We start from the raw sequence: 24,540 nt of genomic DNA, 5'->3' as shown, positions 1-24,540 counted from the left end.
GACACTGATATACTCGGACACTAAAGATTGATTACACTGTCCTGAACTTTGTGTTTTATACCAAGCAGCATACGTGTAACATCGTTAAGCTGGAAATCTTTTGAATTTCACTCATCTTTCACAGAGAGGATTATCAAAGCTTCTATATTAGATATTGTCACACTTTTATTTCCAGACGCCTTTTATTAATGTACTGGGGGGGGTGGGGGGGTGGGGGGGGAAAGGAAAAATCAAACCAAAGCTCTCCTTTTTAAGTCAACAACTTTAACACGCACTCACAGAATCCTCTTAAAATTAAACCCCAGTGATGAAGGATGGAAGGGATATGAAGAGTTTATGCTTCTAATCAGTCTAAATTCAGACACAAACTGTGGCCAACACTGTGAACCAGAACTGAACCTGGTCATAAAAATGACCAGGTTGTCTTGATTTTCAATGTCCTTATTGCTAAGAGCGTATTTATTTGTAAGTTCACACAAAACACCATCTTCAATATCAGCTACTGGTCAACGGGCACCAAAAATGGTGTGTCATTTACCTCCTCCCTCTGAAAATGAAACTGCAAGCTTATTTACCAAGTACTAAATTGTGTAAAAGGGAGCAGGAGCTCGTGGTGTGGCTTGGCTCTGAAGACTCACCACTGGCAGTAGCTTTCCCTAATAGGGGTCCCAGCTGTCTGTCATGAGATTTTCCTGAAGTAAAAGCCCTGCTCACTGTGAGTAATGCTACCACAGCCTGGCAAAAAGTCTCAATGAAATCTATCAAACAAATCCGTAGAAAATTACTTTCATCATTTCAGCATTCACGCCGACCTTTTTCCCAGCGAGAGGCTGAGGGCAGGACAAGCAGCATCTGCAGAGGGAGACCATCCGTCGCTGGGAGAAGGGAGTCTTGTGCACCAGTGCTGGGACTGAAGCTGGGACTGAAGCAAGAAGCTGCAAAAGAACTGTGCAACCACTTGCTGAAAGGGCTGTGAGTGAGCACATTGCCCTTTCATGCGGTGACTATTCATGTTCCACAAGGTAACATGCTTTCTACTTATTTGTTTTCTGCATTCCACTGGTAGATTGGATTTGAAAGTTACTTCAAACATTCACTCCTCTAAAATGTCAAATGGAGTCAAAATCACATCCATCACAAACAGTGAATCATCTCACATTAGACATTCAGGTTTGACTCATTTGCCCGCTGTAGGGAAATCATTCTTTATTGCTAAATATTCCCATTACTTAGTTCCTGTAATGGGAAAGAAGCATTCAGTGAATGGACAAGATTGACTGTGAGCTACACAAGCCTCCCTTGCAAGCCCAAATTCACCTAACATCGACACTTTTTTCACGTAAGTTCATGCCTATATACAAACATAGGGTGAAAACATTTCTAGAGTAGAAAGCTTAAGCACGCTTGCTTTCTTACTTGAGGCTTACATCGTTGCTTGCATGGCCTGAAGCTGAAAGTGCTAATGCATGACAATGTGCCAGCAGGCATTTTAAGCATATTCTGGATGCTTGGGGCCAACAGTTAGCAACAAGGATGGAAGGTCGTTGCATTTAATGTGTTTTTGAGACTGTTTTAATCTTGCAGCTGGAACAAAGCCTGATACTATTCATTCTGCTGACAGGACTTCTTTGCTCTGAAGAATTTCACAGGCAAAGAAGACGGCTGTGACTCATGGGGCTCAGTGTTTAGGTCAGAGTTTGCCTGGAAGAATTGAAATGGTTGAAAACCTTACTCATCAAATGGTTCCTATAATTAATTTCATTAATTTACATTTGTAGAAATTCGTAATGCAAATATTAAGCTTGGTACAAATGAAGAGTGAATGTAAACGCGCGTGTCTGTAAGCATCAGGAGAAAGAGCAGAGCAAAGAGTTACAAGAATGTCCCTTATTGAAAATAAAGGACATGTTCAGGACCCTGCTCCTGTGGTGTTTATGCCAAGGCCACAGCTCAGAGGACTTGCCAGCAGATGACTATGCACTCTGACACCAGGAGGATAACATCAAGGTTGTGGCATATCACCCATACCATTACTTTTCCTGTTAGCCCATCCAGAAAATAGGTTCTAGACATAAGTCTATATACTCTAGACAAGGAAAAACTTACTAAGAGCTGATGACTTCTAAAGTGTATAAAATATCTGTCCATACACTAGCCTGCCATTTCTGATCAAGAAGAACCACAGAGACAAGATAAGGACTCAGTAGCTGGCGTACCTTTTCCCATGCTGCACACAAGTGATGCTCACCAGACCACATAAGCCCACACGTCTTGGTGCTTCTGAGAGTACGGGTGTGAGTGAATGAGATCTATGAGGGGGTGATTGTGAGTTGAAAAAAATCAGTTTATTTAGAGATTTTATAATTAAATATCACCTTCCCTTTCCCAAAGATCTCACACTGAATTTTGTTACACAAAATACCCTAAACACTAAATGGTATAAGTCTTCAAAAAAGTAGTAATGTTCTATGCTTCCATGACCCTATGTAAAGAGAAGAAAATTGGCCTTTTTGTTCACCCACTGAGTACATTTTTGCAGTGCACCTTAAATATGAAAAGATGTCTTTAGTGAAATATTAATGCTAGCATCATTAGCTACATCTAGCTATATTAGCTACATCAGCTACATCTAGCATCTAGCTGCATATGGCAGCATCTGTTTGCATTTTTGCAGATGCTTGGTTTTGACACATCTATTAAAACATGTATGAGTAAGTGGTATTCCACATTACACCTGTACGATTCCAGAGCTACTCCATTAGTGTTACTGACTGCACTAGACTAAAAATACATAGCTACTATGCTCTTATTTATTGTTTGGTGTGTTTTTTCTTTTTTTCCAGAAGATGAGAATACAAAACTGTAGAGAGAGCACATTCTGTATAACAGCTAAATAAAATGGCATCACCAGCTTGCTAGTGTATTATGAAACATCAATCTTCAGTGACCTTATGGGGTAAAAGTTACAGTGTTTTAGGTAAAAATCTAGTTAAAGAAAGGTGAACAGAGCAAAATGTAGCATTTTAAACATATGAGTATTCATGATGTTACATACTGATTTAGTAGATATATTAGTGCACATATATGAATTATAGAAAGCTTTAAAAATATGAAAAAAGTCTCACTAATATTGTCTGTAGCAGAGAGAAGAAATTGTGTGTTCAGGACATTTTTGGAGTTCCTAGAGAAATTCACCTGTCCTAACTTCAGATGTCTCAGTCTAACAGTCACCTTATAAATTCTTTATTATCAATGGAGAGAAACAGGCACCTCCAGAAGGTGAGTTGTCCAGCCCATCTCAAACTGACACGAATGAACCTCTCAGGGTATTTATTTCCTTGCCTTGCCTACTAAGGCCAGCTACAGTGACAAACTGAGAAGTAAATGTGCAATTTTTATACAAAGTTATAAGGCTTCCTCTGCCCTTATTACATGGATCATCCCCCACTACACACTGGAGTATTCCTTCAAGGTTTTCCTTAGTTTTCTTCTTAATGAACATGTGCACCCTAACGTTGAAGAATAGTCTATCCTCAGTAACAAGATAATAAAATATTTTTGTAATACCCATATTTTAAGTCCTTTTCATGACCTTATTGTTTACTTCTTATATAAGGTAGTCCAACTCTTCCAAGTTTTGCTTAAAAAAAATCCTATCCACTTTTCTTTAAGATCTTGCAAAACAAAACATAAATCAAGTCTTTATTTGTATATATATACATATATAATATACAGCATCTATAAATGCTAGCAAAACCCTCTCCTACCTTCCCCTGCCACATTTTTACTTATGCTGGAAAGGAAATACTCTTTAAAAGAAAAAAAATACTTTCTCAAACAAAAAATATATTAATATTAATAAAATAATGACTTTACCTATTATAACATGCATGCCAAGTCGTGCCAAATGCTTCACAGTTTGGTAACCAATTCCTTTAGCACCTCCAGTCACGATAGCAACCTTTCCATTTTGTGTAGGGAAAACTATATGAAGAAAAAGAAATAACGCAAGGTTAGTTCACAATAATAACATGATTATGAAGTTAAGATGTATTTTAAAGAGCTGTACACTTAACAGACCACTCAAGCTGGGCCAGTAAACAATCTCAGAAGTAAATGCTGTATGGAGATAAAAACTAGAGAGCATCTGCCATTATTTAATGCACTAGACCGAAGTTGATGACACAAAAGACAAAAACCCAGTTCAGAAATTTTCCCATTTCTATTTGCATGTATTTTGTCATCCTGCAGTAATTTGCCCTTTAAAATTTTCACCTTAACTTTGTTACAGAGCAAGGTGACAGCTCTTCCAAGTCAGCTCAGGGATCGTTTACTTCATGCGTACAGGGAAAAAAATTCAATCGGCAGCACGATATCCTGCAAACCTCTTGAACGACGAAGGACAGGCCTCCATCAGCAACACGGGGGAAACAGCAAACAGTTCAGTCAAAGATGACGCATCTAAGGGGCAGGAGCTGGTCAGCCTAATGTGCATAACTGAGCACTCCCTTGTTGAAAATCACAGGGTCCTGGCCCCTAAAGGAAGGAGGGGGCAATTTTTTTCATGAAAAACCCCACCTGCTTTTCCCACCCACCCCACCCCTCTCCCATAGGAGCCAGCGTCCCCAGTGCCTGCGGCTGGCCCCATTCCGCCACCACCCCAACAAGCGCTTCTTAACCCAGGGCAACACACAGCCCAGGGGGTAGGGCACGCTCTCCAAACCCCCTCTGCTAGGGGCTGCTTAGACCTACAGCCCGTGCCTCCTGCGTCCCCAGACAGTCCTTCAACCGCCAAGTGAGCCGAAAAGTGGCTGGGACAGCCCTGGCGGGGCAGCCACCATCCCGACTGTGAGCTCTCACACCAGCGACATCTTGCCCAGTGCATCCCTCCGAGATGGAGGGAGCTCTCCCGACAAAGGAGAGCGAAGGCGTTTCAATTTAACTGGGGGAGACATGAATTAGGTCAAATATCAAATATGATTTTTTGATGAGGTGGCGAATCTTTCAGGTGAAGCACCCTGTGGTCTTCAGGCGACTGAGGTAAATTTCTGTTTGCTTTTTTGGAAGAAGCTGCTAGGTATTTGTACAGGGAAAATGGGGCTGAATATTTCATTTTGCCGTGGTGCAGTGTCCGTAGGCCAAGTTATAGATAACAACTGTTAAAAAGATGCCAACTTTCATCTATCAAAGGACTTTCTATTTTGATTTCTAGGTTTTTAGGGGATTACTTTGTTGTACAACACAAGCTCATATTTTATATGGTTATGAAACACAGAACCAGTTGCTGCTTTCTTCACAGCAACTTCAAAAAGGACCCAGATTTCATCTTTTCTGAAATACATAGTTCTTTCCAGCATGATTCAACATGAATTTCTGTTCTCTTCCGGTAACAACGTGGCTCTTCCCATCCATACAGAGTGAGAATTGTTTGCAAGTATATGAAAATTAATTCCTATTACAGTGATATCCATGCATGTAGGTGTCCTAATATATATAATTCGAGCTAAATAAAACTTCGCCGAGAGCTTTCCTAAAGGGCTTCATTGTAGTTATAAGCAGTCCTGCAATTTCCACCAAAAATATTTCTCATAACAAACCCTAAGTGAAATGCCCACATTTTTTTTGCAATAGTTACGCCTAGAAATTAAAGCTAGACCTGACACTAAATACTTCGGTAAATTGTCCACTCTGAGTAGTACTTTTTAATTGCTTATTACTTTACTAGACTTGGCCTTTTTAGATTATGTTTTCCTGGTCTGTTCTCTGCCAATGAAGCAGAAAAAAAAAGGAAAAAAAATGTTTTTAAAAATGTAGACATGAAATAAAGATTTTAAAGATGAAAAAAAAATGTTCTTAGTGTGAAACAAGTTGTTGTCACCTCTGTGTGAACAGCCCTTGTGCCTCAGCGTGGCCGGATATGTTTGAAATTTGGCAAGGACATATAATCTCAAGTCCTTTCAGCCATGGAGTGAAAAATCACTGCCTGAATGATTTGCGTTCGTAAAAAGGAGGACCAGTATGTGCCCACTGTTCAACATTTTAGACCACATGAAAACACGATCACATTGCCTTGTACCAAAGGCGTGCTGAGAGGAGATAGGTCTCTCAACCAGGAACAGGGCAATACTCTTTGCAAGATGGCAGACAAATCAGAAACAAACAGCTTTTTGAGCTTTGTTAGCTCAAAAAGTTCAAGACTCTGGAAAATGAGCCCTTGCAAAGCAAATATCTCTTCGTTCAGTCGAGTCCATGCTGCAAGAGCCACTCTGAGGCCTCTCCTGAGGGGTCAAACAGCTTTAAATCCATACAGGCAGCACTGGCATTGCCTTGGTGTTAAAGCAGGAAAGGCCATTTCTGGCCACAATAGATACATGAATTTTGCGTGTGGCAACAGCATATGTACTTTTAAAGAAAACACCATCTAGAAGGCAAAAACATGAGCTGAAGTCCACTAAGTAATTTTCTGTTAAAGTTTAGTTAATCCGATCACAAACTGCATTGAAAATTCTGCTGACACGTGACAGAGCAAGTTGCAAAAATGCGAGATTTGCTTCCTCCCCAGAGCTCTCCCTCCCTGTTTATCTTTCATCCTGTTTCACCTGTGTCTTTGGGTACAGAAACCAGACAAAAAAGGAAAATAAAGTAATTTAGAAAAAAGGAAAATAAAGTAATTTCTGGTTTTGTTTATTTCACTATAGCTGAAAAAACATACTCCAACTGCAAAAAAAAAAGGAATTTCCTTAAGAGAAATTGCTTTCCTTTGGGCCTGAGTACCTTCTCCTCCTCTTCTGCCTCCCCATGCCTCCTCTTGAGTCCTCCCCTCTCACCACATTTCCAACCTGACATTTGGATTTCGCATGCTGCATACAGGTGCTGTCACTCCTTTCCATTACTGCACCACTAAATTTACTTATTGGATAAGAAGTGACATTTTAGTGCAAAATTAATTCACTTGGAAGAAAATGAATTAAAGAAAAGGAGAAAAGGAAGTCAGGGCTGGGGAAGGGGCAACAACGTGAAGGAAAAATGGGAAGTCAGAAGAGCAAAGTGATAGCAGGCATCACTGTGACAAAATGGTGCTAAGCAAAGGACAATGAAAGAAAATGTGTGGTCTTTTCCTGTCCATGAAGGCTGCAAAGAAAAGGACAATTTTTGGTCCCAACGGCTACTCAAGTCAAGTACGTTACCAACCTGCAATGAAGAGCATGACAGACACACAGACTCCACTGCAGAGATGCATTCAGTGAGATCCTATATTACAGAGAGCTTTAAAACAGGCCTGTTTGTAGCAGCTACCTCCAAGGACCTAAGAAAGCAGCCAGGGAGGGAGAAATGAGGGCTGCAGACACATGGATAAATGGCCAGTATCCATTTTATTTACAACAGGTACAGTTTGCAGCTTCCACAGAGCATGGTTTTGAATAGACACAACACTGCATGTCATCTCAGTGTATATCAGCCCACTTCATCCAAAATGGGAAACACAAAGAGAAAAACTGAAACACATCTTTGCTGGGCAGGGTATAAAGAAACCACCCCCTCAATTAATTCTTAAATTTGATTTTTATTAATCTTAAATTAATTTTAATCTGCAGAAAAGACGTACTGTTTCCATGAAGACAGATACCTTAATGTAAAATGAATCTCTATGAAAATGAGACACTGCTAGTTCTTACATCAATAAAAGTGGTCAATATCAAATCCAGGCTGTGTGGGTAAGACAGCAGCAACTACAATGAAAGGCAGTTTATTGGTGCCCTGTTCCCGCTAGAACTCCACTGCCGGGTAGGGTTTGCGAAACACTCACCTTTTCAGTGTGAAAACACCTCTTCTGTGATGAAACCCAACAACAAACTTTCAAAGCAGACCTGGGCTCAGCCTGGTTTTCCAGCAGATACTGGTTTATTTTGTGTGAGAGGTGGAGCTGAGCATGGCCCGAGGCTGGGAGCCTCCGGGACAGGAGGCAGTGGAGACCCACAGGCTTTCCCACCGTTCCCTCTGGCACTTCTTGCACCTCATTTAAAACACCCCAGCTCTCTCTCTGCCTCTGCTCCTGGTAAGCAAGTAGATACTGATCTCAATTACAGAGGCGTAATGCCAGTGATCTCACTGTGGGACATGAGAACCGTACAGTCCTGGTGCTAATGAAATCCCCTGACCAAGCACTAGCTGTTAATTTCCCTTTGTGTTCGAAGAAACGAGCCTGCAGTCCTAAGTGCTGCTTTATCACGCCGAAGTCTGAGAGAGGCTTCTCCCAGGCTGCAGGTTCTGCCCGCATCCCAGCATATTTGGAAGAAATAAGCCTGTCTACTTTGCAAGTGGATTAAGTTAAAGCAGAAAAATAAGGCATGTTTATTCTGTAATAAACATGTCCAGATAGGAAGCTATTTTAAAATAATTATTGTGCTTTTAAGTATATTTCTCCTTAATCTGAAATAACTTCCATGTACAGAGACATCCTCACACACAGTTGATACAATGAAGAATTTAAGGCAATTCTGTAATTTTTAAAAAATAGTAATTTTCAAGGGACTCTTAAAGAGGGCTGTCAAGATGTCTCTGCAACTGCCAAGACCACAGAGAAATAAAACAGACTGCAGACCCATATCGATATCCACTTCCATATCAATGACCAATTCCTGCCAGCAAAATCTCAACTCTGGAGTAGGGATGGCGGTAATTGAAGTAGACAAATCAAAACAGAGGCACTAAACTCACTTCTTTGCAGAAATGTACTATGTGAACACAGACAATGCAAACCTCAGAAGAGCTCCCCTTAAGAGTTGGCTTGTTTTGGTATTCTGAAATCTTTACAACACAGCCTGTTTGAGGCCAAAAAAAAAAAAGAAGAAAAAAGTATTAAAAGTTTATTAAAAGCAAATTGCATTAAATTTTTACAAAGTTCCATCTCCTACCCTCCTAATCCAGAATCTGCATTGTGGAACATTATGAGTCACGTGAAAATATAATATCTTTATATTAATCTCTTCATTAAACCCCCATTTTTAAGACATTGAAGGCCAAAGGCAGAATTTAGATTGTTTGAACCAGTCTCCAGTCCTTATCTGGCTAGAAAGACGAGCACTGCTGAAGGCATCTGAAGAGCTGGTCAGAGCAGCCACCCGAGAGGCACCATGCTGGGACCTGCCTGCACCTCCTGAACCAAGAACTCGGCACAGGGACTTCAGTGGCATTTGTGCTGAAATGACCCCTGCAGACAAATCCTAACAGTTATTTTTTTCCTTCCTCCTATAACTGAATAATTTACATGCAAATATTATGCCTGAAGGTAACTGGCAGAACCACACATGGAAAATAAAAAAGGAAAAAAAAGAAAAGAAGCCACAGTGAATATTTAGTTTGATAGAGTAACAAGAGCCAAGTTTGGAGCTGTTCCTGTATAGCAACACTGAGCGAGTGAGAAAAAGAGGGCAAATTGTAATCGTCAGTCCTCATCCAATGTCACAGGACATGGTACAATTGAGTTTTTCTAGTTGGCTAAAGAATTCATATAGCTCAGTCTATCACCAAAGTATTGAGCAATTTTTCCTGTCCCAAAATATTCTGACATTTTTCCCCCAATTTACACTGTGGCAATGCTGAGATTATAGCCATTAAGCTCCCTTTCAAAGCTGATGAAGAAAAATAATTCCTTTGCTACTCTGAGAGGCAATCAGTGGATGGCTGGGAAATCCACACAGCTTTCAGCAACAGCCTTTTGTTTCAGCCTGACAGTAACTTCTACGTAAACTTCTGTCTTGGCAGAAAACGAGTCAACAGGGTGCAGACTCAAAAAGTCATTCCCAGACTATCCTAACAGAAGACAATTTCAGGTATTCAAGTCCTGAAAAATAAACCAGACAATCTTTTTTTTTTCTCTCGTATCACACCAGCTTTTGTCAACAGAAAAGTTGCGGGTCCTAAGCCTGTCCTAAGCCTGTGCAGATGATCTTTCAAATGCAAATGGTCTTTCCAAATTTGCACACCAAAATCTTTTCTGCCTCTGCTGCTTCCTATCACTTTCCTAAAGAACATCAATATGCAATCAAGATGGAAGGCTTTTAAGGCTGGAAACCAGGTAGGTGGCAACCAGCCTGACTAGTCCTTCTGTGAAAAGGTATCCTGCTGGTTTCAGCAGTTGCAAGCCATCAGACCTTCCGCTCACAAACAACTGCCATGCACACATGCAGATCCACTGGCACATGACCAACACGTCCAACATACCTCGAATCGATGGATGCATCATGTAAGGATGATTTATTTGCCCAGGGAGAGCATCTGTTTCCAAGCACAACAGGAATTTTGCCCCAGCCAGGTGACAAGCCTCCTAGCTTTTGTCTTACTTTACTTCTGCAGAAGAAGCGAAAGTCAGGAATCACGAGGGAACAGAGGTACTGGAGACAGTCTGGCCCTGGAGATACTCATGGGAAGGGAAAGGTGCTGAAGAACCAGAACAGCAGGAGAAACCAAACTATGGAAATGTGTCCCTTACCCTACAAACACATAGTATCCCAAGGTGCTATTAATGGAACAGCAGCAGCCAGATAGGTTAAGAATTTCAGCAGCCAGGGGAAGACCTAATTTAAGAAGCCTCCTACAGAGCCACTGATAGGGAAGATGATGGATTGTTAATAACCACTCACAAAACCACAGCAAAAACCCTGGCATCCGTAAGACCAAGTTTCTTGTTTAACCATTGCACAAGGCGCACATGGGTCCTAAAACACTGTGTGCCAATGAACCAACAAACAATAACTCACACTTACCAATGCTGGAAATTCATAAAAGCTCCATCCCCTGTATTTCAGGCTGAGATATCTGACACAGGAACACATGTGCAGCCCACGCCTTGTGAAATGGACATTTCCACAACTGGGCAGAGCTCCTGCACATACACACGCAGCATGGGCAGCCACTGGACCAGCAGCAGCAATTTGCCTGGACACCTGGAAACCCAACTGGTGCCATAACTCAAGCCACAGTACCAGGTATCCAGCGAGCCCTGACAAACGGCCAAAGTGTAGCCAGGCAGCAAATGACACAAAAGCAGGAGAGTTGGCAGCTACGCCAACTAGAAAAGCAGCATGCTCACCCAGCTAAGGAGCTAATGCGTATCCTCATCCCCCTCCCGACCCTGTCAACACGGGAACAAGTGATACCTTTTCAGAGTTAGCAGCAAACATCTGCTGTGCCAGACTAATGAAATTTTTTTAACTGCCAACGAAAACAACTAAAAAAAAAATAACCCAAATTTAATCCTGCTGTAAGTTTATAGCATTTGTTTAGCTTTTCGACAAGCATGACAGCTTGCTTATAGAGATGAAGTGATAACATTTGCAGGCAAGATGACAAGCCCTTCACAGAAGCCACAGATACAAGTTCCTAAAATCGATTCCAGGACTCGTCCCCAGATATCTCATTTAACACATGGGAAAGCTGTACTACAAAGGATTAATAAGCAGAATAGCTCCTCCTCCCTCTTACTTTTCATCTCATGAACACATTGGGGAGCCTTGGGAGGTACTAGATAGCAACAAGTATTATGAGAGTTCGGTATCACAAGACTGCAGCACCAGTATCCAGAGCAAGACTTAACTATAGTAAAAGAAATCCACATATTAGAAAAGATGAAAGATAAACTGGCGCAGTAGTAAGAAGAAAGTTATGATGCCAGCATTACAGTACTGAAAGAAATATTTTTTTGCTAAAGAAAAATAACAATACCCTAAATAAGGCAGCTTTTCAGAGCAACAGTTTTTGGCACTCAAAAATCCAATTCCTGTGATAAGAGATCTCTCCAGCAACAATGGGAAAGGGGGTGGAAAACTGCACTAAAAATTTTATTTGCATGACACACCTATCTGCATTTCTTTTAGTGATTCTTGGAAAGACAGGATAAATGCAGATAAAGGGAGAAGTGTGTGTGTGGAAGGCAGGGTGTGGAAGGGGAAGCAGAAGGGAGTGTTAGACTCTCAAAGACACAGGAAAAAGTTTTTTTGGTTAAGGTCATTTTTGAGTCCTTCAACCCCCTTTCCCCTCTCTTCATCTTCCTCCCCTACTTCCAAGTATTTAGCTGAGACACATCTCCAAGCAATTTAATACACCTGAATCATAAATCTCTGCATGATGGTATTGTCCTCAAGTTACAAAAAGGTCCAGCAAGGAGACCTGCACAGACAGCTTGGCCTCCTGCTACTTATGGATGTAAACCCACTGTGGTTTGGTGGGGGAAAGATGGTGTAAGTCAAGGCACTGTAACCACAGTCTGGTAGAAAGGTAAGCTACGGTTATTGCCAAAGTCATCCAAAAAATATTTCTTGTGCACTTGCACATGTGTTTTCAGTGCCCTGTTTTCGAGGGCGTATGACTGGAGTGTTTGCATGAGAAGAAGTCCTGCCTGGTTACGAGAGCCAAGGGAAGTTGTATATTCACACATCTTTTGACTGGAGCCTGAGTGCTTTTGGTTTATTTGTCAAATAGGATCCTCAGTAGTACTGATCCTGGACTTTGTGATGCTCCTAGACTTGGCAGAAGGGCTGCATGGAGAAAAAGATAATTGCAGTTTTCAAAAACAACATAGATGGCAATTTTCCACACTGATTTATGCTGTCTTCACTCTGACTGTGAAGAACCTCTTCCTCCAACAAACCCCATGAAGACCTTCTGCCTGAGACTCATTCATCACACCAAAAAAAGATGAATGTTGCCCCTCCAAGAAGGAAGAGGCTGAGAATGGAGAAAACTAAAGAGGATGGTTAATCTGGGAAGTTTTCTTGCCATTTCTGAATTGGCTTCCTCTAAGACAATGGGAAACAAGGCTGCATTGAAAAATGGTTTGATGAAGCACGTATCTGAGTTTTTTACAACACAAGCTCAGGCTGAGTTTGACAGAGAGATATTAGGAAATTGATCCCAACAAATATGGAGCCGCCCTAAGGTAAAAGAAAGCAAAAGTAGAAGGGAGGGTGTAATTCCTGAGTCCTAAATCTCACTTCTGGCCATGTTTGCCATTCTCAGGTACTTTGTTCCTTTAGCCAAAACTCATCTAAAGATAAGAGATTTGAATCTAATTTTTACGAGTGCCAAATAGATAGATTGAACACACCATTATACAAATCAGATAGTTGGGAAATACCACAGTGCACTATTAAAATCTGCTAAAAATTCATCAGGAATCCAGGTTTGCCCACAATCTGCTCTGGGGGTAAAGTTCCCAACTGAATGTGTAGGAATAGGAGAGCACTCAGTCTCTGGGAGTTGGGGGGGAGGCGGGGGGGACAAGAGAGAGAAAGAAGTAAGAGATTGAAAAGCTGCCTTAGACCTGCAAGTACAAATTATATTAGTGAAATTACAACTCTGCAAGTTCCAAGCAGGCATCGAGCAACTTCTGCCACCACACGCTAGTCCTTATCTTAAACATCCTTGCTATTCCTGGCTTGAGCCAGTCTTTTGCCGGAGAAACACTAGTTCCAAGGAACAAGTATATTTCAGATAAAGGCTGATACTACATATCGACAAACTTGTGCAAGAGTATTTGGCACCGGACTACCCACTGGCGTTACACCACACATGGCATGTTTTGCTCCACTATGCACTCATTTCGTCTTGGGGACAGATGCCAACTAGGGACTCGGATGAGGCCATGAAACGCCGCCTTCGCTTGGAAGAGGAGAGGGCTGCTTTGCTGCCGTCCAGTCAGACACGAGAGGTGCGTGGGACACCACCATGCTCTGACAGGAGCGGCGGCTGAAGAGCACAGCGCTGATTCGGCTCAGCCGAGGCGATCGATGCCGGAGCAGCCCCCCGGCTTCACTTGTAAAAGGCACTTCACAAAAATCTAACATGGGGTTTTGTGAAATAAGGGCAAAACAATTGCAATGATGTGAAGAAATCCCAATAATTCCTTAGGGTATACTGGACAGACACACCCCGCATTTAAAAGACTAATGGATTTGTTAAAAATGCTAGGAGAAGAAACTCGACACTAGCTCCAAGAAGAAAGTACCCACTCCCTACATATGCATATATTTAAAGGATCCATTTACCCCTATCATTTCTTACATGGGAAAATACTATCACAAGAATAGAAAAGGACATATTTCCATTTGCTGTGTATTCTCTGCCCTGCTTATCTTTCATTCCTTTTATATATTTCCCTATTAAATCTTACTCTTTGGCTTTCTTCTCTTTCACTCCAGTCATGCTAAAGAAAGGGAAGTTATATACAGGTGTATCTTTAAATCAAGAAAAAGCATCTGGTTATCTTTTGAACAGATTTACTGATACTCACTCCCATACTCCCTCCCTCTGGGCAAATGTAACTGTGCAATACCTCAGGCAATGCCATTTTATGTAAAACTTCCCAATGCTCTTCAAGTCGTGTCACCTTGTAATTATATTTTTTTCCTGTTGTGAAATAAGAGATGAAAAAGAGGAGCTCATCCCAGGAGATTTAAATAGGGGTAATGGAAATAGCTCTGCATAGTCTAGTACCTGTAGAATGAATTTTCCCATCCTGTAAAAGTTAGAGACATTAGAATTTTTTTTTTTCATTCTGTATCAGGAACCGAAGACTGTCCTGGCTCCAAGCTTTTACAAACAGCTAACAAGTAGATGCAGCTCCATCTCAGAATGGTTTACATCCCTCAGGATATGAGAAACCATTTCAAGTCCTTGCTTTCAATCATACCCCGAGCACACAAAAGCCTTCCCAGTGTAACTCTCAATCTAACAGTGCAAAGTTTCAGTTTCACCAAACATTTGCCATTTAAAGAAACTTTTCCCTCCCGCAAAAGTCCCCAATAAATGTAATATTTCTCCATACCATGCTCAGAAATCCAGTGATCAATTTGTAAGATGCCATAAATAGAAAATAAAGTGAAATGTAAGTAATGTCAGAAAATGTCCTCTCTCGGAAAGACCACATCCCAGCTATCTCAAAAAACTTGACAAACAGTTATCTGCATGAAATGTGGCACAGAATTCCTAAGGCTTTAAAATTTCATGTCTAACTGTGAAAAAGTAGCATTTCGGTTACAGTTTTGACCTAAAAGCCAGAGTGATGACAGTGAGTTTGAAATGCTAAAGAAAAAAAGAATTGGCAGAGTGACGTGTGTGTTACTTCATTACAAACTGAGTAAATGTCACAACTGGCTGCAATGCAGAAACCTCATTTCAGAAGGCTGTAAATGCTAGGCTGGTTGTTTCACAACAGAGAGATCACAGGAAAAAAAGAAAAAACAAAACCTGTTGCTACTCTTGATTTAATCCCAAATAATGTAGAAATCAACCTGAGCATGCAAGCCCCCACACCTTGCATGGAAGAAAGATTCACTTTGAAGTATGAAGAAAGCTCAGAAAATGCTGAAACTCAGATATTCATCAGCACTTTCATACACAGAAACTGAAGCAAAGAGTGATCTCCTTACTTACGGTCAAACTGGAAATCCAAACCAGAAGCAAAAGATTGCTACTTGCTTTTTAGCATGTCACCACAGGAATTAAAAAGCCAACAGACAACAATTTATACTTTGCACTACCATCTATAGTTTTCAAAAGCCCAAATATTTTATTATTAATTTTCAAGACAGTATTATCATATTACTAGACAGTACAGGATATTGTATCACAATCCCCAGTAGCGTCTTTACAGGTTCTACTTTAACTGCTTGTAAATTCCAGCACCTCTTATTCTGACCACATGCTATTAAAAGATTGAATTAATCATTCCATCACTTCTTGCTCAGAGCGCAGATGCAGAGATATAGCTGAGCAACTAATACATTGGAAAAGTTGATTCCCTTACTATATTAGATTCTGAGGGAGAAAAAAGGAAAAAAAAAAAGTTGGCAAGATCATTAAGAGTAGTTTAAACTGCATCTCCTCTCTTCCCAGAGACAGAGAATGTAATTTCCATATCCCAATCAAGCTTAAGAGCAACCAGCTGAAGGTCACATTCAGATCTGCCTCTTGCAGCCAAAAAATGCTCTGCTGCCACTTAAACAATCCCCTTTGCTTCCCGTGGCTTCAGAGTGACAGTATTTCCATCAAACGTAAATAAGTAAGCAGAAGTCACAAGTTGGTATACAGAACTTAAAGGTAATTGAAAGTTTCTGGAGTACTTCACTTCAGAGAACTGTGCAATCACTTGTGAACTGAAGTGTTTATTATCATATACAAAGCTCCAGTAATTAGAATCAAGAAGAGAGGTGCAAGGTGATTAGAGATTATTGGGAAAAATCTAGTTAACAGGAAGTGTAGCACATAAACCAAGCTACCCTGAGATACCTGCAATTAATTAAAGTACAAAATGATAAAAAGCACATTTCCATATTAAAATCTTCAGAAGTGACTAATGATCAGAAGCCATTACAGCATCGACATTAATGTGAGATAACCCTCAGGTGCTACCAGCTTACTAAAAAAGATGGAAAATAGCCTCAACACCCCTTTCTCTCCCTCTCTGCCCTACTTCCACATCCTTCAAACCAGCCCCTGGCTACTCACATGTATTTCTTCAGCTAGTCGGCGCCTGGTGAAGAGTCTGGCCAGTGGCAAAGGCCGCCTGCAGATCATCACTCATATGGGTGCCCATTTGCCCCTCAGCGTATGCACCCAAAGCAGTGGCTCCAAGGAGAGCAAGGCTCACCTCGCTTGCGTGGGACAAGAGAGTGTCGATGGAGGCAGACAATCATGGGGCTGTGCAGCCCCCGAGAGAGCTGCCCTGCGTGGGGTGATGCCCCAGCTACCCAGGGCTCTGAGCTGCTCAGCCCTCCGCTGCCACATGCCACCTCCCAGGGACACTACCCGGCCTCCAGAAGCACAAATTCATGATGGAAGATAGCTTTGTGGGGTTTTAAAATTTTTTTTTAGAGACAGCTCTTATTTTAGTTGGGAGTTTTACTGAAGCCTCCTGAGCCTCTGCATGGAGCTGTTCTGTGTACACAAAACCACTTAAAAATCAATTCTAACTTGGAATGAGAAAGTACAAAGGGCATGCATATGTTTTGTCTTCAAGACAGCTACAACATTTGTTTTCCAAAGACGGAATTTTATTCATTTTTCTCTTCTTTGACAACAGGAGCAGGTCAGGGGTTTCAAATGGAGTATGAAAGTCCGAGTACAGAAAGGTCTCGACTGTACTATGTATAATTTCCTAATTCTCTCATGACAGTCCTTTTCTAGGAAAAGACTGATTTCTTCTCAGACTCCTCTCTTAACACATGCTGAAGTGATCTCATTCTCACACATTTTCTTTTGAATTTTCATCTTTCTTGTTCCTCATAAAATATGCACCGAAGTTTTCACAAGGAAGGTAGCTGCTTTGCAATAGAGACAGCTAATTGTTTTGAAAGATTTTATTTTTTAAATTAGACATTTTTATTTCTCAGTGAAAAGCTTATTTTTGAATGAAATTTTATAGGCCATTAATCTAATGCAGATTCACGGGACTCAGGGAATTAGCTAACTTAAAAGAGCAGCTACTGTGCATGCTCCATAATTGCTCTTCATCAAAATTGTCAAAGATTTTTAATATGCACAGTTACCACACAGATTAAAAGCTCTCAAAGTATGTCTCCGTATAAGAGGCCATTATTCCACAGTGTCATTATCTGCTATTAATATTTCGATTAGAGAGTGTCACACGCTCCTCTCAAGAAACGCGACTGCTCGCAAAACGAGTCCCATTGTTGATAATGCTCCGGGAGTACGACACAAACGACCTATTTTTATTCCTACATCTAATTAACTCCTACAAATAGCTTTCCAAATTTTTAAGGGAAAAGCTCATTTCATACAGAAACGAGTGTCTTTGTTGACTGACACCTCCTAACCATCCTGCTTCCAAGAAGAGAGGCGAAGCAGATGTGGTGCTTAGGGACACGGTTTAGTGGTGGACTTGGCAGTGCTAGGCTAACGGTTGGACTTGATGATCTTAAAGGTCCTTTCCAACCAAAATGATTCTATGATTCTATGATTAAGGTTGCAGAGACCACACCGGCCCTTCTGCATGGCCAGGCTACGGCCTCACCCCCCAACTATCTGATCTCACCAGCAGTTCAAACAGGCCGGTACATCCCAGCGCACTGTCAGTCCTTCTAAGGATGCCGGGCAGAAACACCAGCACTTTCCAGGCATCAGCACTGGCACAAACAGGCTTCACGCCTGCTTTCTGTGCCACCCGACCAGAGGATCTAGCTCAAATCGCACGGCCCTGCAACAGCCCGTTTGGTGTGAAATATTCTTTCAAGGCACGATTCCTTTTTCTTTTTTGAGAAAAAGACACTTCGTTTATTATTACAGGTCTTATAGTCCCATTTTCATCATGCCAAGCTGATAATCAGCTTCCAGTGGAGCTGATATACCTGGAGCCACCTCTCAAAGGACGGACCTTGCCAAGCTGATGTACGGCAGTTACCTATCTACAGCACTCGCATTACACCTCGCATTAAACAGCAAAAAGTTACACCTACGTTTAATTTCTGTTTGATGCTAAATAATTAAAATCATTTGAATGAAGCTTTTTTTTTTGAGAAGCATAAAGGAATTTAGCAATTTAAACATATCAAGGGGAGGGGGGAAAGAGCTTGAGGAATAAAAGCCTAAGAGCTTGCACTGGCTTGTTTGGCAGCTCTCTGCTGTTTCCAATATTTCTCTCTCTGGGGCTTTTTCCACGAACATGCAAGGCCTGTATTGCAAACACACGCCTTATGCTGCACACTGACTTCTTAGTGATTTGAAAGATGTGACCCTAAAATGCAGTTGCTATTCCAGACTCCAGCCTTACATCTCCATCAGCCCCCCGGAATACACTGTCTGAACAGCCAGCCCACTCACACTCGTTCCTCCAGCGGAGCTTTGCCACCAGTTAGGACCTCTCTCAGAAAAAATCATGGTGATATAGAAGGTAAAAGGTGCGCAGCTCCTTGCAGGGAGAGCAAAGCGAGCCCCTCCCGTCTCTGCAAGCTGTACCAGCAGCTACTAGAGTCCTCACATCAGCATTTATTTTATGTTATTTTATTTGAAGCTTTGCAACTTTCCGTACGGAAAATCCAGCAGCACTGAGGGTTACACCACCTTCATTTTGGCCACAGCACCACCTCCCTCCCAAGGTGCGCTGGGACACCTGGCTAACGTGTCTGTGTCCTGATGCAGCCTGTGACCAGCGCTGCTGTACCACCAAAAGCCCACACTCTGCTCCAGACACGGTTACTGGCATTCCCTGCTTCACCTGGGGAAACAGGAAAACATCTACTGAATAAGCTGTTCTTCTGCAAGTGTTGCCCTGCTAATGTATGTGGTGCCTTTACAAGGGAGTGCTTTGCCCAGCATGGCAGGACCCAGGCAAAGCCAGCCCCGTGCAGGTTTAGCCTGGAGAAGACAAGTTCAGGCAAAACAGCGGTAGTCACAGTCAAACCCAAGGCAGACAGCAGAGATGTCAACACGAAGAGAGACACCCAGAACAACTCACCAGGATCGCACCACCTACACTCCTGTGACGGCAGTGACGTTTCTCTGAGGAGTGCAGGCATCTTGCCAGCCCAGCGTTTCTCCAGTCCTTCTGCTGTTGCACACACCAGGGCTCAGCATCTCACCCTCCAAACCATCACCAGCCAAGCCAGAGGAGCACACCGCAAACCCATTTTGACACAGAACCCAATGCAATTGCAAGCATCATGCCCACAGAGATGCTGCCGGCAGAATGGCCACGCTGGCCTCACGCTGCCTGCTGAGCCACCGTGGTGGCTCCTGCAGCTCCCGGCCTCGGTCCCCGTCGCCGCAGCCCTCAGCAAAACCACGTGCCAGCTGTCAGCCAGACCGTACTTGTAAGGATGACTTTGTCCTTTACAGCAGAGGGTAGCAGCTTGGAAGAACGTGAACTGAATAAACTGGACCTCATTGCTGAATTACAATCATTTTCTGTATACCTATGTTATGTATATGCTTCTCTTTTAAAGAAGAAAAAGAATACTTTGAAAATTGGATTAGAAGATTGGGAAAAAAAAATCACGGTTTTCACCTGTGCCTCACTAGAATATTTTATGACTGGTTTTAATGAGTAAATATTGAGAAAAAAACATTTTTTTACTCACTTTAAAAATGGAGGTAGAAGAGATGGATAAAAGATATGCTACACTTAATAGCAAAAATCCCAATAAAGGTCATTAAATTAGCGTATAAACAAGACCATATGCCACTGTAGTATAACCCTAACGGCCATGCTCAAGCTGAAATCCAGGCTATGGCATTGCCCACCTATTTGGTTGTTTTACACACTCTTCCCTGTATCTTCAAATACCCCTTTCCTCCTTGCAGTGCTGGATGACTACACATAATGTCCTTAAAAGCTCAACTGCAAAAACGAACCCATGAGAAACTACAGGAGGAGTAAAGTTACATGCCTACAACCAAGTACAAATAACTCTGCTGGCACCAACCAGGTACTACTGATGGCAGCGCCTGCAGCTCCTGAAACTTGGTTCTGACTCGAGTTAGTTGCTCTTTAAATATCTGTACTATATAATTAGGAAGTACAGCATCATTGAGAGAACATGGGTTTTGCATTTCTTGACCTTTTTCCTACTAATTTTCAGCAGACTATTTAATGTTAAAATCATACGCTGTGCAATGCAGCGACTCCAGTTATGAATGCACAAATAAGACTGGCATATAGGTGATGGCATTAATTAGCATGAAAGCACTCCAACAGGCAGATTAGATGATATCTATATTCACACGGGATGGCTTTATTCATTAACAATATGTTATTTTGGAAAAATAAGTCCAAGAAGCCCTTGTATAGCTGCTGTAAGAAGCTTTTCATAGCACAAACGTTTCATTTTCAGTTATCCAGGTTATACTCAGTCGCCAAAAAGCCAGCACTTACTGCTCTGCAAGCACTGTGTTCATTGGGATACATTCAGTAAAAGAATTACAAGCTCATCTCTTCACTGTGCCAGTCCTGGTTTGCAGAAAGTGTAGTGCCAGTAATGTTTTATTTAGAAAGTCGCTTTCATTCTGTGTAATACGTAGACTGTTACATCCTTTATAAGCCATTTGCAATGGTACCACTGAACTTTTTTTTAAAGAACAAGGTCTGACACCAACTCATCTGTTATTTCCTTAGCCAGGACAGGATGACATGTTTGTTAAAATAGTATTATACAGAACTATCTGTTTCTGTTTTAAAAATAACCTGCGTAGGGCAGAGAGCATCTTCTGGGTTGGCTTTGTAAAGCGCTTGGCTTACAGGCCCTACTGTCAGTTGATTCAGTACCAATCACTAACAGGGAGCACCAGCCGGCTCCTGCTGCGGCACATCGCGCCCGGGCAGCGAGCAGTAGCAATCAATCCCTTGTCCACAGCACAGCAGATTAAAACTTAATCCCAAATTCACTGAACACTCATAAGGCTCATTAACTTCAATCCCTGCTTTGTCCATGCAAGAAACTCCAGCGTGAGATGTGAGGTGAGGAGGTGACGGGGCTTTGCTTTCGTCTGACATGACTCCGTTTTCTCTTGCCGGTGAAGCTAACGTCACAGAGGATAACTCAGCGCAGAGCTTACAGGAGATGAGTGTTTCCTCATAGAGTCGGAGGGCGTTTATTTATATCACCATGATACCAATATGTCAACAAGAAAAAAAGAAAATAAAAGGTTTTAACTGTTCCCCTCAAGGTCCTCTTTCAGAAACAAGTTCAGTGCATTTTTTAGGTCCAACTTTCCTTTTTCTTTCCTCCAGGCTAATTTAAAATATTGAGCAATGTTAGCAATCATGGTTAGACATTCCCTCAGACAGCAAAACATCCATGTCTCAGAAAGCATACTCTGGCAGAAAACAGTCACACTACAAAAAGCAGAAGCATATCAGAGCCAAGCGCTCTTAGTCAGCCTTATACAACTCAGCAGGTGTTTTGGGTAGGATGGGGGATGTAGTCTTCTTGCCTAATGAATTTTCTGTGAAGCATCAAACCTCTCCCAGCAGAGCACAAGTATGGTGAAAGGAAAGCAAACATCGTAATTTTGTTACAAAACTATGGCACTTTCTTTTTTCTTGAAAGATATCCTGAAATGAAGCAAAATATCACTGTTTTTTTGGTTATTTGCTTTAGGAATAGTAGCTGTCAAATATTTTTTTCCTTGCTGGCAATAACCCCATTTAAACCTTGCTACATCCTACCACATCTGCAGCATTAATGAAGTAATTTATACACTATGATAAAGCCACAAACCCAAAATCACCGTGTCTGTAATGACATCTGTAATTTAGAAACTGCAAGGATGGGAAGCTTGAAACTGGCAGGCTACGGTTTCTGAAAACACCAAGGGGAGGCTCTGTGTGTGTATATACAATTATGACATTTCTGGTCCATACTGCCCAAATCTTGAATCTTGCCCTGTCTGTAAGGCAAGGCAAAACCACGTAATCTGAGTGACACACATATCAAAATGTTTCATAAGACTCCATTTGTTCAATGCACTAAAAGATTCACCATAACAGAGCTGAATCAAGAATTACACGTCAGTGCCCATGTAACAGCAATGCTACCACAGCACTGAGTGAGGGAGCCCCAGGTAAAGCATTTGTGGTGGGACACTATCTGCATGGTCTAAGCAAACTGACATATTTTGATGCTAATACAAAAATATGCCTAAAAATAACATCACGGGGTCCTTGGCTACTTCCTCTTGCCTTCCGGCCTTGCAAAACTTTACCAGGCTGCTTCAGTGCCCACATCTAAGCCAAATAAGATTTCTGGTTATGCAACTTGTCCCACGCAGGCAGCCTCATGGTGGAGTCCGCACGAGGTCCTGCGTGACTAAAGACCTCCCACCCACCCAACTGCCCCAGCAGTAAAACTTTACATCCCTCAACTGCATTTCTACAACCTCCAGGTGCCTTCAACTGAAGCGTGACTGAGTGCAATTTGGTTAAACAACTCTTTTTATGATGTAAAGGAACAATTATGTTTTATAGCTCATTTTCTTGAGTTGCAGCATCTCTAATGCTAACAGAGTTTGCTCTATCGCCTAAACAAGCAGATCCTACTTCAAAAAGCCCCAAAAAAGTAGACACTGAGTGACCGAAGAAGCTCCTAATCGCACAACCAGCTAATGCTCGGGGTGAAGTATCACATTTATTGGCATAGTGCTGACCTGAAAGCAAAGGCTGTGTATTCTTTGCAAGATACCATCTGCCCATCTTCAGACCCAAATGCCCTATTGGCACAAACACAATCAATTGCCCGGCTCTGAAATCCACCAGTGCTTCAGCTGCACGAGCACTAAGCAAACACCCAGCCTTCCACCTGTAACGTTAGACCCCCACTTGCCTCTTTCCTTTGTTTTACATTAACAAGGAGCAAAAGTTCCTGTTTATCACGGAAGGACCAAGCAATAGAAATGCTCATTCACATCTCCTGAAACTGTTGATTTTATGCTTGTTAAGACTAAATCATCGAAGCTGAAACATCCTAGCAAGCAGAGTAATGACTAGATAAAAGAAGGTTGTCCTTTCACTTGTACGCTCACTGAAATACCATGGGTCCTATTCCATATTGCTACCATGTAGGTAACAAGGCAGAAAAGGAGGTGCTTAAACTTAAGCTTTTTACTCTAAGAATTTTACCTAAAAAAAATGTAATTATTTACATTTCATGTTCTCCCATGTTTTGGAAAAACACAGTTGCAATTGCCTCCCTCAACAACAGAGTAATTAAGACTTCCAGCTTCCAAGTCATGGGGGAAAATATTTCTCTTACTTCAGAAGTCTACCTACACCTAAGACCTCAAGTGTTTGAGTAACTCACTTTATGATCCTATGGATACAAACATTTGAAGCACACCTGAAGACAAAATGGATACATGGAAAATGAAAACTTGTGGGTTTTATCTAAAAAAGCAGCCCACCTCAAAATAGCATTATTTAAGATATATTTAAGGAAAAACACGATGCTGGCATTTCTAGTGGTTCTGAAGGCAGAGCATGCAAAATGGATCTCTTTTAGGGATTGAATTCCTAAATCTATATTTGGACACCTAACTCAAGGAGTTAGCGCAGAGGGTCTGAAGGCTCGTTTTTAGGCCACATCTTGTATCGTTTTCATCTTAGCCTAAAAATAAATATCAAATGAATTATTAATTTTGTAGTCTTGGTGTTTGCAAACTTATCACCCAGCAGTGTCATTGTCTGCACAATCGTCTTCCCAGGGTGGTCAACCAGCCCAGCGAAGGGGCAGGATCAGGGGAAAAGCCCTGTCCCACCCCCTTCCTTCAGGAATGTGTGGACCAGAAAGTAGTTCCAGCAACACAAAAACACAGGGAAAACACTCTGGAGGAATCAGTTTTCCCTCTGCAGAGCACAGCAACTTCCCTGAACTGCCTAGAGACGGGGCAGAAGTGCAGTCACAGACCAACGTTGCAGACTGAGCCGTACCCCTCACTGCAGGAAGAGTTCACCAGTCTCTGCGTAGGACAGCCTGCTTTAGACATTCACAGATCCCATCTCTGGGTAAAAAAAGAATTTTATCTTCCATCAGC

General features: G+C 41.8%; 1 protein-coding gene across 3 annotated transcripts in view; it reads right to left on the bottom strand.

The window, feature by feature from the left end:
* Positions 1-24,540, bottom strand: part of DHRSX (dehydrogenase/reductase X-linked) — a 182,005-nt gene that overhangs the window by 139,396 nt on the left and 18,069 nt on the right. For 2 of the 3 annotated variants that reach the window (XM_068424280.1, XM_068424279.1), the window contains exon 2: positions 3,877-3,984. In XM_068424280.1, the coding sequence (XP_068280381.1) occupies positions 3,877-3,984 (108 nt within the window). Of the gene's footprint in view, positions 1-3,876; positions 3,985-10,224; positions 10,318-24,540 lie in introns of those variants that run through there. The other variant, XM_068424287.1, reaches the window with a different exon arrangement.

Source organism: Nyctibius grandis, chromosome 2 (assembly GCF_013368605.1).
Source record: "Nyctibius grandis isolate bNycGra1 chromosome 2, bNycGra1.pri, whole genome shotgun sequence".
Taxonomy (NCBI): Eukaryota; Metazoa; Chordata; class Aves; order Nyctibiiformes; family Nyctibiidae; genus Nyctibius; species Nyctibius grandis.
The sequence above is the reverse complement of the archived record's forward strand: the minus strand, read 5'-3'. Positions and strand labels throughout refer to the sequence as shown.